Below are 15,111 nucleotides of genomic sequence, written 5' to 3' on the forward strand. Positions count from 1 at the left end.
TCTGTACAGATCCCCCCCCCCTCCACTAGTGTTTTACTTTTTGGTAATCGTTTGCAATCAATCAATGTGTGTTCTTCTTTTGTTTTTGTTTTTGTTTTGTTTTGTTTTTTAAATGGGCGTGAGAAAGGCTAAAGCGACTTCTTTCGCAATTTGTCCAGTCTCGGTATCCCATGGTGCCTGACTCCTGTAATCTGTAGTGGATACCTCCTCCTCTTCACTTCCTTCAATTTTTCATCCAAGGGTCCTCGAGAAGAAAAAAAAACTCATCCTTTTTCTCAACCCAGCATTAGTTGTCGTTTTGAAGCGCTCCGAGTCGCTACCTCCTGCTGCTCGCTTGTGCTGCCTGTGTGTGTGTGGTGCAGACGTGGAGAGGCCCTTGTTCAACAACAGCCACTTGAAATGCGAGCGGTTCACTCGTGTCTTGATCTGCCCCTAATCTTGATGCGCGTCGGTGCACTTGGGTGCAGAGGACTTCATCTTGAACATAGGAGTCCGCAAGAAGCGTCTTTATGAGCTCCAGAAGAGAGTCAAATCTCCTTCGATCTTCTGACCCCCCGCCCAAAAAAGATGGCTGCTCCTGCCAAGCTCAGGATCCCCAGATTGGGTGGACCTCAGCCCAAGAGCCCCCCTCACTTGTCCACAAGTGCGCCACCGCTGAGCGCAAACAAGATCTCGGCTTTCCTTCGTAGCCAGTCGCTCGCCTTCCCAGGCCTCCGAAAAACAAACCGAGTGCTTTAACTTCATACAGAGTAAACACTTCTACGAGTAGCAGACAAATACAAGAGAAAAAGTTGGATTACCAGAGGGAAAGAATTATCAGGTTTGAATAAATGGTGGTTTTGATTAGTTCATTTTCTTGCGATAATTTAACGTATGTGTAAATATCTTCCTAGAACTGATGTGATTCAATTTGATAGACTACGGAGAAGTACATCAGTCTGATTTAGGCTCCAGTATAATCCACAGCGATTTTTCCCCACGACTGCTAAACGTAGAATAAATATAACACGCTTTCGCATTGTCTAATTCTACGCATACTTTTGGGAAAAAAATTGTCTTATCTTAGTCGTTGTAAGGACAGGGAAGTCACCTGTGGGAAAAGGCGTTACGACATAGATATATAGTATAGTGGGCCCTCAAGTTTGGGTAATGTCTTTATGAGAATGTTGTTTGCTCGTTTGCACTCTCCCAACATCTGCAGCATCGGAACAATCTGCTTTCAGAAGAAGCTCCCACAGATTAGAGCATCCTGACATAAGGTTGATGAACCACTGCTTTTTTCAGAACGTGCTGTAAAAATGTCCATCGCCTCAGCGGACGTGCAAGCACAGACCTGAACGCCGCATAATAATGATGGCTGTACAAATACAAGAAATCAACGAGAGCAGACGACGGCACACAAAAAGAGTCCGCCACTGATATCAGTTGACAATCTAGACTCTAGTCATCTCCTGTGTTCTAGACTTTTGGCTTGAAACCCTTTCAAATTTTGGCCAGAACCCCCAGCGAGCGCCAGGCCATGCACCCCGAGCCTCCGCCAGACCATGGTTCCCTCCGTCCTCAGACGACCCAGGTCAACGCGCGCACAGAGGGCGCCCCCGTCGGTCTGTTTGCCCAGAGGTTCGAGTTTCCTGCCCTGGCTTTCCTTGGCAGCGATTCGGTTGTTCCCTGACGAGGATTGTGCGTAGTCAGTATTGATTGACTCTTTGATAGCAGCTCTGAGCTTCTGAGAGTAGAGGGAAAGACGGAAGATCCTAGGAGACGAGGCGCCACCCGAGCATTGCATCCCACACACACACCACTGTGCTCGTATGTAATTTAGAGCCAGCCACTTGCTCATCTTTCCAACAAACCCCCTCAAATCCACGTTTTTAAAAAGCAGATATTTTCACATGTTTTTATGCGTAAGCCTACATATCACTCTATTAGCCCATCTGTTCTGTCAACAACTCCACATAAAGACATGATATCTTGGGCTTTTTATATTTCATTGATTACGAGTTAAATTAAGGTGGGGATATATCATATCTTTTAGGATAGGAAGAAAAGAAGGGGAGGGGTGAATGCATCCTTATAACAGGGTACAAACATTTGCTTAAAGAAGTGAAAGGGCGAGAGTTGTATAATTCTATTGTTAAAAATGCCGTGTAGTTGTCTCAATCCCAGTTCACCGAATACACTAAAGTAAATATATTTTCTAGAAGTTATACTTTACATGTTTTCCATCACCACAACAGTTGTGTAAATACATGTTATTATACATGCTACAGGGGTGGGCTCATTTGCCTTAGAACTTTTACATAATTTTCAATAAAGTTCGAATCCCTAATAAGCTGTTCGGAAAACATGGAGCGGACAGCCATTTAAGAAAAAATCACAAAGCAGCCTACGTTCAGAAAAGATTCGAACTCGGACCCCCTGAAACATAGTTCAGTAACACTCTGATTGAAGATAGCTGCGCGCCCACGTTGCGAGTGGAGGAAGATACAACAACTGTACCACGGAGCCACGCAGTTCGCCGAGACGACGCAGGCACCAACGACAGACTAGCTCGTGTATAATCTGCCAGGGATATCTTGTAGCTCCAAACTTGCCAGCCCATGTTGGCCCAGACGGCGACTCGAGGGTGGCGATGTTTGGCCCGTGTTTGCCCCAAGTTGGGCATCTAGTCTGACGTTGGAGGACGTACCCTGGTGCTGCCACACTTTGAAGCCTGAGTTAACTAGAATTCAATATGGCTGCTATATATACATGTACTTCAGAAAGGTGTGTTTCTTATTGCGTCATTCGTCTTCGTCTACAGTAACATTGCCAGGAAAATCTGATTAATATACTGAACACTTGTGGGAACTGTTATTTGTTAATGAGTACTCAGTTGCATTTTCTCCCATAACAAAACAATTAGAACTAGGACACACACTATGAAATATAAACTGCATTTCGTAATATGATTTGCGAATGTCGTTTCGAAATTCTCATCTTTGACAATATCGGATAAGAATAAACAATTGAATGTGTTGGAAAGGAGCGTTAAACTCATATTATTGTACGCACTATCTAAACAACTGACCAAGTGTTTCGCTTCTGTTTTTCTGCTCTAAAAGCAACTTCGGTCCTTTAATTAATATCATAATGGAGAAATCAGCAAAATATTTTGAAGTCCGATTAAATAAGAAAGCAGATTAGGTAACCAATACAAACAAAAAAGCAAAGCGAGATCAGCAATATTAAAGAAAACATACTTACCGAGATAGGAAAACCAGAATTACATGTCTGTTTACAGAAAAATGAGGTACGATGTAACCTTTTCTTTTTTAACCTCTCTGCTCCTTTTTTTAAATAACAAGCCCATATTTGTTAGTCTTCTAATTGACATTTGGTTATAGGTAACAGTACGTCATCCTCTATTAAATTCCCTTCTCCCAAAACTCGTGAGACCTGCTCTGGCAGCGTATCTTAGTAGTATTGCCAGAATACGAAGTCGTGCTTCAACAAAAACCCCGGATGGTCGCGGGAAGTTTCTCTGTTTGGTTTCGCATACCGCTGTGGCTTCCGATTGCACGGTTGTGGGACTCGAGTCTCCCCGACATGGCCTGGGACATGTATGCTCGCGTGTTATTGTATCGGAAAGTCTAAAGTCAGCGTATAACATTTCCCTGGAATCGTTTTGTCAACTTTTGTGCGGGCTGTTTTCTCGGCGCTACCTCCGACTCTCGGCGGCGCTCAACGATCTCTGTCGTTAACAAGCGTATAATTTTTGTTGTGTATACACTGGAAAATAATATCAATCGTCGAGGTAGGCGCCAGGGGCTTCGGGCACCGTCCTGTTCGCCTCCTCCCCGTCCCTTCCTATCAAATAGTGCTGGAGGATCACATGACAAATCACGGACGGTCCTCGGACGACGCTTGTCAGCCCAGCCCTAGAGAAAAGAGTTGTCATCAAAGCAGTCTCGCCTATATGTCTTCTGTATGTTTAGAAGAAAGCCGAAGCTTGCTCACGTTACTTCATTAGGAAAAAGGCTCTTGTACATATTATTCATAGTGGGTGGGTTTTCTTTTTCTTTTTCTTTTTAACGAATCACGCTGGTTTCATGTCAAAGCTATCAGAATAAATTAGCCAGCGCTCCTCCACATAGCTTCAAACAGTTCTGTTCTTTTCTTTCTTTTTTTTCTTCTTTCCTTTCTATTTTTTTTCTTTCCTTTTTTCGCCTTTTTCAAACAACTTCAGGCAAGTCTAGACTTTGCTCGTTGCCTTTAATCAGTAGAGTTCATAAGGGGAGTGTCAACACAACACAGGGAAATGTTCAAAATACCCCCCCCCCCCCATACAGACACACACACACACACACACACACACACAGACACACACACACACACACACACACACACACACACACACACCCAGGCACACACATTGCTAAATACAGATGTGATGCCTACACAGAACAATGTAAAACTGCACAAAATAAACAAATACACAAACTTGAAGGGTGCGCTATTAATTCAGCAGGCATTACATTACTTTACTTTTCCGATCCAGCGGCCATTTGGGTTCTAGCCCTTCGGTCTGTCAGGCATTACATTAAAATGCGGCCCCTGCAGTCGCGGTTCGAATCCCAAACGGGGCATTCTGGAAACTCAAGATGCCTCAGCAGGATCTTATAGCACGCCACCGTTTTATCTGTCCCAGTGACAATGTATACATAATTCGTGGTCGCGCATCTTTATACAAATATTTGCTTTGAACCCTTACCTTATCGTACACAGTCGAAAACACTGAACTAAAGACAGCACAGTACAGGGGTATTTAGCACAGAAGTATCAAACCTATTAATATACCCCCCCCCCCCCCCACTTTCCTGGTGTAACAATTGAAACAAGTTAGAAAACCGAGCCAAAAATTGATATGAGCTTAGTGGTAAACAAAGCTACCCCCCCCCCCCCCCCGCCTTTTTTTTTTGGGGGGGGGGGGTCTCTTTCCACCTTCTCTCTCTTTCCTTCTCCTCCTCTCTTATAGTACAAACACACATGCACACTTGCACACACAATCCTCTCCTCTCTCTGTCTGTTTGTCTGTCTGTCTGTCTGTCTGTCTCTCTCTCTCTCTCTCTCTCTCTCTCTCACACACACACACATACAAACACACACACACACACACACAAACACACACACGCACACACACACACACACACACACACACACCCTTCCCTTCACACAAGCGCGCACAATCTGCACCCAAAACATCGCTTCCACGCCCAGCACATTACATGAGCAAGGAGATGATGTGCACGTATTGAAACTACTTCTTTTAGTTTTAGTAAGACTTTTACGGCACTTGCAGCACAATAAGGTCATATAAGTGCCGAAGATTAGAGGTGTTACAAGAAAGTAACAAACATAGAAAAGAAGTAGGGGAGATCAGGGCGATAGGTGTTTGATATGAAAAAAGGAGCAAACCACACCAGAGCACCCGCTAACCACCCGCGAAACTACTTCCCTCGAGTACGATCGGTACAGCACCGCATCTCAAATAAACGGAAATACAACAGAGACCTCAACAGATCTGTATGAGAGTTATTATGTTTGTTATGCTATAACAAACTGACCTCTCCCCTTTTTTCCCCTAAAAAACCCCTCAGCAAAACAAATCATACCAACAAAAAAAACCCCAACAAAAACAGAAAACAGACCCAAAACGACCACACAAGTTCCCCCAATCCCCATCACTTGCAGATTAACATTTTAGTACACTAGTACACGGCCAGTTACCTCTTTCGTAACTTGTCATGTGTTGAACAATTGTGACTTCTCCATACTTGAAAATAAGTAGCTTAGTTAGTTTAGTTTTAGTAGAGGTTTTACGGCGCTCGCAACTGCATAAGGTCATATGAGTGCCAGAAGATTATTAGAGGTGTTACTAGAGAGTAACAAACATAAAAAAGACGGACGGGGGATAGAGACGATAGATATTTTTACAGGAAAGAAGGAGCAAACCACACCGGAACACCCGTCAACCACCCACATACGTAGCTTAATAACTAAGTCATCCTCCCCGTGTGTCAGATAAGAGCTAGTGAACTATACACAGAACTACATGTATTCTTAGGGTAAGCTTGAGTTATAGTTTGCGCCTCTTTCAATACCGAGCAAAATGTTGAAGAGCGGGGAGCTAGAACCAGAAGGAGATGACAGAGAAAGGGAAGTGGGCTTTTTTGTTTTTCGTTGTTTTTGTTTTGTTTGTTTGTTTGGTTGGTTGGTTTTTGTTGTTGTTTTTTTGTGGGGGGGGGGGGGGGGGGTTGTGGGGGGGGGGGTTTTTGGTGATATCTAAAAAACAAACGCTCTTGATGTTTAACGTGGGCTTGGTTTGCTACCGCAGTAGTCGAAAGTCATTTCTTCTGAGCAAACAGTATGCCTTCTTATATGAATAAATTTGAACATACAACTCCCCAAAACACCTTTGGCAGAGAGAGAGAGAGAGAGAGAGAGAGAGAGAGAGAGAGAGAGAGAGAGAGAGAGAGAGAGAGAGAGAGAGAGAGAGAGAGAGAGAGAGAGAGAGGAGAGATAGAGAGAGAGAGAGAGAGAGAGAGAGAGAGAGAGAGAGAGAGAGATGACATCACTTAGGACGTGATGTGATTTGCAAAATGCCTGCCCAACACACAAAAGTACCTCTCGGTCTCTATCATAACAGTATTAACAGTGTTACTATTTCCCAGTAATTCACCATTGTACTGCCTTCACTTCAAACGAAGCTCACTTTCTATGAGCAGTCCTGAACACTATATTATTATTATATTAGTTGGTGCAGGCATGTAAGTCTAAGCGACTAGATTACCCAAAAGTATTCTGGACTCTTCTCTCTCTCTCTCTCTCTCTCTCTCTCTCTCTCTCTCTCTCTCTCTTTTTCCCCTTTTCCCCCCCCCCCCCCCCTCTGTTATATAAATTAGCTGACTAGCACCATCAAGTACCCAGTATGACAAATTCAATGGGACTAGGGTGCACTGTAGCATACCTATGCTTTAAGTCATGCCCTAACTTCATCGGCTATCACAAGGCATAGTTCTGAAGGAGATTTCTACGTTATTTCTGTATTGAAAGCCAAGCTCTCAGTGACCATCATTGTGACATTAGTTTCAAACGGAAAAACTGCAAAAACATACACTCTCACGCATCTCTTATAGAAGTGGTGTGTGTTTGTGTGTGTATGCATGTGTGTGCTTGTGTATACAATCAAAAGTATTGGGTCCTTCATGTTATGAACCACTTATTAGAACAGGATAAAAAAGCCATTTCAAAATCATAACTATTTTATCCGAGTAATAGAACCACTTGACAAAATCCAGACATTGACAAGTTGTGACAGAAAACATTTCTTTTCTTAAGTGCATGCATTTTGCATAGTCTTGGATACAGCCTTCATGGAAAGGAACACCCAATGAAAACACCAATGACGGTGGGTGTGAGGAATACAAATGTTTTATTCGTTTCCAGGTACACTTATTTGGTAATGTCCACTCCAGCACACAGCAGTAAAATCAACCAGATGAGAAAGAGATACATAATAAAATAAAATACTTGATTTCACACATGAAGTATAGAAATAGAATCATAGATCGTAAACACACATCGTTCCGAGATGGTTCAAGGAGCTTGTATTTGTTTCAAATATTCAGGTAAAAAAAAAAGAACAGACTGGTGGACGAGTTAACATCAGGACCAGTTGGTCCCATGCATATCAGTCAGAATCATCAGGATCTCCTTCACAACTCCACATACTTCCTATTGGGTAATTAAATATAAATAATTTGAGACGAAAACAAACATAAATTATGCATATATATTACTTTTTCAAGAATTATGACCAAAGTTCAGATAAAGACAAAACAATATCCTAGTCACAATTCAGTTCACAAATGGACTTGCAATAAAATAACTTGTGTTTACCCCTTACAATGACGAGTCATAACTTACAGACATGAAATGTCAATTAAACTGTACAACAAAGGTACAGGAGAAAATATGCAATGCCCCAACCTAAAAGGCTATCAACAGTCGCAGAACTCAGTGAGGCATAGAATGCTGACATATCAAGGTAAACAAGCGGCACATTTTTAGTATCCGGCTATTCCACACTATCTGACAGGACATTTGGACAATATTTTGGACCAAAAAAATAATTCATTCGTCCCGTCAGTTACTGAAACTAAACACATCACAAAATTTGCATAAAGTACCTTTTTTTTTTTCAAATGACTGCATTTAATATGATTCTTAATATGTCTATCAAATGTTTTGATAATTTAAAGATAAAATAAATTAATTGATATTGAATTATTGTGTTATCATTGGAAGAAAGTACAGTCCAAATGTCCCGTCAGTTACTGTGGAATAGCCCTATTAACAAAGTAGCATAGTCTGCACACACACCAAAAAAAATGATGCCCACATTCGTCCATAAACTATTACTCCCAAAAGGGCGTAAATTCATGGAAAACAAGATACTTCACTCTATATCACAATTCGCTCACATACTGGACAAGAAGCAAATAATACTCTATTTTAGAATCCATAGTCATGTAATACGAGACGGAGATATGAAGGCGGAGGATCAAGAGCAGCACAACCTTCACAAAACACACACACAACAAAACTTAAAGCATATTGCTTGCCAGACTCAAATTTTCCACTAACCAGATATCATAAGAGGAGACGAGAACTTTCCCACTCCTAGCCTGCAACATCTCCTCCTCTCGCTCCACTCCAACAGTACTTCCAGATTCTCTCTTCCTCATCATTCTGTCAAAGTACTGTCAAAATGGCTGGCAAACAAAGCCAAGTGTGCTATTGCAAAAGGAAAAACCCATAGCATATGAAAGTTTCATTTATTTGCAAAACTATTTACCAAAGACAAAACTCTGGGAAAAAAATGATTCCCGACAGAAACAAATGTCTTCAGCGGTTATAAAATTACTCAGAAATAGAAGCAACCGCTCTATCCTCCTTTCTTCAGTTTGAACCAAAAAAAGGTCACAATACATCAGAGCACTACATGTCCTAGGCTACTTGACACATGGCACACAATGGGTGACCCACTGGTGGGAACTCCCAGTAATTTTTGTGCTTCGGTTAAAGATTCCTGCCCTGGAGGTGCTCTACTCGCAAAGCTAAAAGAAACATGATCAACGCTTCCACAATAGCATCTTGACATGAAGACTAATCTTGTACTTTTACATTCTTTCATTTAAATAATCGCAAGTCATAACAGTGGTGATGAAATGAAAAGATTTTAAAAGATATGACATATAGCCAGCCAGCTGTTCAAATATACTAGGCCCAGAAAGCAACATTCTTATGAAAAGGGAAAAACCTATTTTATTCTTTTAATTGTGTCTATATTATTATTTTTTTTCTTACTTTTCTAAAAATTGTAGAATTTGAATTTCAACAAAATATTTAAAACGTACATGCAACTGACACTACAGATTAAGAAACTGCAACAGAAAAAAAACTTCAAAAATTTGGGTTTGCGCATATGCACAGCTGGCCAACGACATAATATATTACGTATAGAACAAGGTCCAATTAAAGACTTTGTTTGCACATGTGGGGTAAAAGCAGATAAGAGAAACACCCAAAAACCCTCTTGATTCCCATACACAATTCAGCTAAGAGATAAAAAGAGTAGAAAAAAGAAGCATATTCAAAATCTACTATTCTGCAGTATGTGATTGTCTTACTAACGCTCCTGTATTACTTCATATCTGGACAGAATAAAAAGAATGCCCAGTAAACAAAACATTTGTGGAGCAAACTATTTTCATTCTTTTGCATGCTGAAAAAAAAAAGAGATGAATTTTCCTATGAAATCTGAATGACAGGCAGATGGAATCATCGACAGGTTATCTGTACACTTCAGGGCCAGTTTGTTATATATGTATATACAACAGTGACAAAAAACACCTTGCATTAGAAGGTATATGAGCTTATAACTATATTATAAATTTAGAAAAATAGACTACAGTAGTTTGAGACAAAACAAAAGCAAACAGAAAAATATTCACTGTTGCTAACCAATCAAAGATGTACACACCAGTCTAGTCATTTTATAAACCATGAAGTTACTACATATTAGATTAAATTTATCAGTAAAAGAAACAGGACCTTTTTAAAAGTACCTTTCAAAATTTGAATATAGTCAAAAAAAATTTTTTTTATACAAATACTGAAACAAAACCCATATCTCTTCCAAAGTCAAAAACCAACAAAAATAAATTTCAAAATCAGAACCCCGGATGATTGCAAACTGAAATTATTTTGAAACGGTCACTTCCTGGGTGTCACTACTGCAAACATAATGAACATGTAAAAAGAAAGCAGTATAATATCAGACGCCTCTAATCCATTTCACCTGGACCCTGAGCAATGAATCAGAATAAATTGGCATAACTTTTAAAAAAGCAAATCTACTAACAGTACACATTTAACTCACCCAGCCCTAACGCCGATAATATCAGTATGCACACGCAACACTCCAACTCTAACGTCGAAAGTATCGGTATGGAAAATTTTGCTCTCCTGACCGAAAACACAAATTTTGCGTGAGGCAGACTATAGCCTAATTGGACGAGTAACCATTTTTTGTTTGAATCAGATTATGACCAGAAGTACAAGCCCAAATTTAGAGCAAAGAAAGCTATATTCGTGAACTATATGAGGGGGTACGAAATTTGAACGCACCACATTTCCTTTCTTCGCATTTTGTTTACTTTTTGACTCTATATAATATATAGACCTTTTTCCATTGCATAAAAACTATGACATATTATGCCTTCAAATTTTCAATACACACAAATAAAGGTTTGAATACAATGTGTACCACATTCCGGTAGGATATGTTGAAATTTAGGGGTTTTTTTAATTTAAAAAAAAAAAAGGGTAAAAATCTCTAGGGAGAGCTGACAGCCTGGAAGTGAAGGCTTAGGGTTGAGCGAGTTAAGAGGTCCAGAACAGAAAAGTTTTGATTATCTTTTTTAACAAACATAGGAGCTACATATCTGAGTAAAGAGAGAAAACATGGCGCCGACGAGCGTGCACATGTAACAGTACACTGTTTTTATCCATTTCACAGAGTAAGTGGTGAGTACAGTCAATATCAAAAGATAGATTATACCAAACATTGAAGTTACAAACTGAAAACTATTTCAACACTTGGGAATACCATAGCCACAAATCGAAAAGTACTTTAAAAAAATTTGTAGCATTTCCAAAAGGCCAAATGCTCCCTCGCAATGAAAGTACAAAATTATATACATGTAAAATGTTTTCCAAAGGCATGATTAGTTAGAGAAAGTAGAGAGAATCAAATAATCATGTAATGGTATGCATGGAATGGCTTTTCATCACAAAAATATTAAGTACGATACACTGCACATATAAAAATGGGGGATGAGTTATCACATAGCGCTCTCATATAGGCAAAGGCTATAGCTTTCATGAATTTATAAAAAAAAGCCCAGCCACGTCGACAATTCAAGGCAAAAAGTGGACGAGTCCCGTGCAGAAAACCGTGGGTGTGACCTCACAGACAGTCTTGTCATGACTCCTCGCTGAAATAAACCTTAGCTTCTTCCCAGGTCTCCGTCGGGAACCTCAGCGAGAAGGCCATCCTGTTCTCTGCCTCCCGGATCTCCTTGTTGTCTGTGGGTGCATACAGAAACATTGGGAGTTAAAGACAAGCATATCAACGCGATAACAGTGGTTGGAACATTGTAAGGTGAAAAGAAAGACAGACAGACAGAAGCAAAAGAAAAATATCCTAGAAGTCTGACCAACTAGAGGCAACATCTTTCTTACTCTCCTCCCCCCCATTCCCCTTTGCATACAAAAACAAATGGGAACAGTGGTAAATCTGTCTGACCAACCAGGAATACTACTGTGTCCAAGAAAAAGTGACTCGTGTATCTTTGGTCCTTACTTTAAGTAAAAATATGTCATATAATTTTCAAAGATTAGAGGAGTTAAATACAACAGATTCTTGAAAGGAAAGAAGGACAACCATCCACCTTATGTATCTCTAAACAAAAAGCTTGGCTAGAGAGAAAATGGGGGATCCAGAAAAAGAAGACTGCAATAATTGTTCCATAGTTTAGCATGTCATAATTATACACCCTGCCTACTGGCAAACGTGACCAGAGTCCTGCAACCCTCTGATACAGTGTCCTCCCATAAAAATAAATAAAACTGTTTTCTATTCTACGGTGAAATGCATTCTAAAGCTTGTGATATTCATTTCGTGAGTGCTTTTTTATTCAATATTCCATTTCTGACACAACCCCAAATCCCACACACAACAGTATATCTCTATCTATCCAAGTTGAATCCTCTCAAGAGCAAATTAGTCTTCAGAGTATCTCGTAACTATTTTAACTACCCTTGGGATTTGCAATGAAGAGAACAAAATATTCCACCTTAAATAAACAACAAGCTCTTCCTGATACACCTCACAAATGGAAAAGTCTTCTACACAAAGTTTTTCCTAAATATTTTTCAGCTACATTGAAATTCCCAACATCCATCCATCCCTGACACTATCTTAAGTAACACACAACAAAGCTCGTGGTTCCATGACATACCCATGTCTTCGTAATGGACTACACAGAACACACTTTGTTTATCAGGTTTTTGTCTATTTATCTACCTGCTCTGAAAATAGATATACTTTTGGGGGAAAGAAAACGAGAAAGAAACTACTTAATAGTAAAAACAACACCAAGAAGACGTACAGGCATTTAGACGACCAGATAGAAAAACATGTCACTGAAAGGAAAAGTTGAAAGATCAGATGAAGGGTCAGATCGATGGACCGAAAGATGGAAGGATGACATAGATAGAAAAGCTGTGTATAAAGGTGATTCATAGAGATACATTTAGAGGAAAACAATAGAGTAATAGAGTGCTTGCCAAGAAAACAAAGATAAACTAGGATGGGGAAAAGTATAAACACACACATCACAGATGGAGAGAGAGAGAGAGAGAGAGAGAGAATAAGAAAAGGAGAAAGAGATGATAGGCGGAAACAGTAGATGAAATGTAGTTTACGACACATCAGCATGTTGTCACCCACATTTCTCCATTACAAGACTTACAAGAGAGGGACAAGCATATCCGCAAAAAGAGGCACAGAGAGTGCAGTAAAATACACACAACAATGTAAGAAAATACACAGGGTCAAACGTTCTTAAAGGCATTTTGCAAATCAATTAATACTAGACATGACAATATGCTTCTCTCTCGGGGTTTGGTTACAAAAGGTGGGGGGCTACATATCACACTCACACAGCAAAGTAGTGTTCACTCAAAGGACCGGTGGGTAGGGATAGGTGGGGAGGCTAGAACATCACAAGTGCCAACTGGCTACTAAAAAAAATCCCCATTTTTTCTGACTCAACATGCGAGTAGGGTCTTAAAATTTACAGATCCTATTATCTAATGCATCTTGTTTCAAGAATATTTTAAAAATAAAATGCAATAGGACATGCAAATGAGACTAACACATAAATAAATGTATAAGCAGGGGTAGATTACAAAGTCTGAACAAATATTTGATATCCCCATTTCCAGATCTATCTCGAAAATCGTCACCTCTGAAACATGTTTAGAAAGATATGGGTAGGTGGTGTATTGGAAAGGGGGATTCAAAGCATTCGTTCAGAGGAAGGAAGGGGAGACTTTAAATAGTATACATCTTCTGTAAAGAAAACATCTACCTTCTTGAATCTAGATGGTCAAATAAATCAAAGCACACTAACTACAACACATAATACGTTCTTTTCTTCACAACTAGAAGTTTGGATGAGCCTTCTCACCCATCCCCGCTAACAAAAACCCGTTAAGCCTATTCTTGAGGGTGACCATAGGGTAAAAATCAAACATTGCAGACTCCAAAATTATTTTATCATCCAATTTTAAGCCCTTTCGATCCAAAATAATCTTCACTTTCTTCTTACTTGGCTTCCATTTTCTTTATTCAAAAACTTTAAGCAAAACCTGTTTGAAATGATACATGCACCTCATCCATAGCAACACCATACTTTTGTTAAATGCTCTTGTTTATCACAATAAGAGTCCCTTTTTGTGTTTTTTTTCTTCGAAAAACATGTTTTCTTCGAAAAACAAAATCTCTCAAATAACAAGCATTTCAGATAGGCCTACATATCGACAAATATCTCTTGATACCATAGTCAAACCACGCTCTAGGTTTTCATGACAGCTAAAGTACAACTTAGAAGATAAATGGAACAACCATGAACATAATTTGTGAGTGTATTTGCGTGTGTGTGTGTGTTTGTGAGTGTGTGCGCCCGCATGTGCGTGGGAGTGTGTGTGTGACCTTCTGTGTGTGTGTGTGCGTGCGTGCGTGCGTGCGCGCATGTATGTGTGTGTGCGTGTATGTATGTTTATGTGTTTCAATCAAACAGATTAACAATGGGTGGTTACAGGAGGGAAAAGGAAAAAAGGCTGGCATCTAAGGCCACACCATGCAGACCTTGGTTCTTACTTTTCTTGACTGAGGATGAGGCTGTCTTCGTCTGCTGCTGCTCCAGTTGGCGTTCCTGAGGATTACACAAAATAAAACAAGTTAGTTTTTTGTTTTAATAGAGGTTTTACGGCGCTCGCAACTACATAAGGTCATATGAGCGTCAGAGGATTAGAGGTGTTACAAGAGAGTAACAAACATAAAAAAGAAGAAGGGGAGATAAGGACGATAGATGTTTGACAGGAAAGAAGAAACAAACCACACAAGAGCAACCGCCAACCGCCCACAAAATAAAATTTAAAAAACACTGACTAACCTCTGTCCGTTTAGTAAATAGAGCACATTGACACAAGAACGGTTGTGAAAAACAGGACAACAGTAACAACAGTAGAGGGAGAATACGAAATATTTTTTTGAAACATGGTGAGCATACAAATAACTTTAAAAATATATATTGTATTAATAAGTAACAGAAGAACTAAGAAATGCAATATAAATAATTACACTATATTTTTTCGAGGCGAGTCGTTCGATTTAGGAAACATGATGTACTGAGACAGCCCACCGCATCCATCTCT

The 15,111-nt window shown here is 39.9% G+C and overlaps 1 protein-coding gene across 1 annotated transcript in view; it reads right to left on the reverse strand.

The window, feature by feature from the left end:
- Positions 1 to 9,411: 9,411 nt before the first annotated feature.
- LOC101854155 (S phase cyclin A-associated protein in the endoplasmic reticulum) overlaps positions 9,412 to 15,111 on the reverse strand; it is a gene marked incomplete at its 5' end in the record, with an annotated part of 113,801 nt that continues 108,101 nt past the window's right edge. Inside the window, 2 exon segments of the mRNA XM_013080344.2 lie at positions 9,412 to 11,694; positions 14,543 to 14,609. Coding sequence (XP_012935798.1) covers positions 11,591 to 11,694; positions 14,543 to 14,609 — 171 coding nt within the window.

This window comes from Aplysia californica, unplaced genomic scaffold, assembly GCF_000002075.1.
Source record: "Aplysia californica isolate F4 #8 unplaced genomic scaffold, AplCal3.0 scaffold00082, whole genome shotgun sequence".
Classification (NCBI taxonomy): domain Eukaryota; kingdom Metazoa; phylum Mollusca; class Gastropoda; order Aplysiida; family Aplysiidae; genus Aplysia; species Aplysia californica.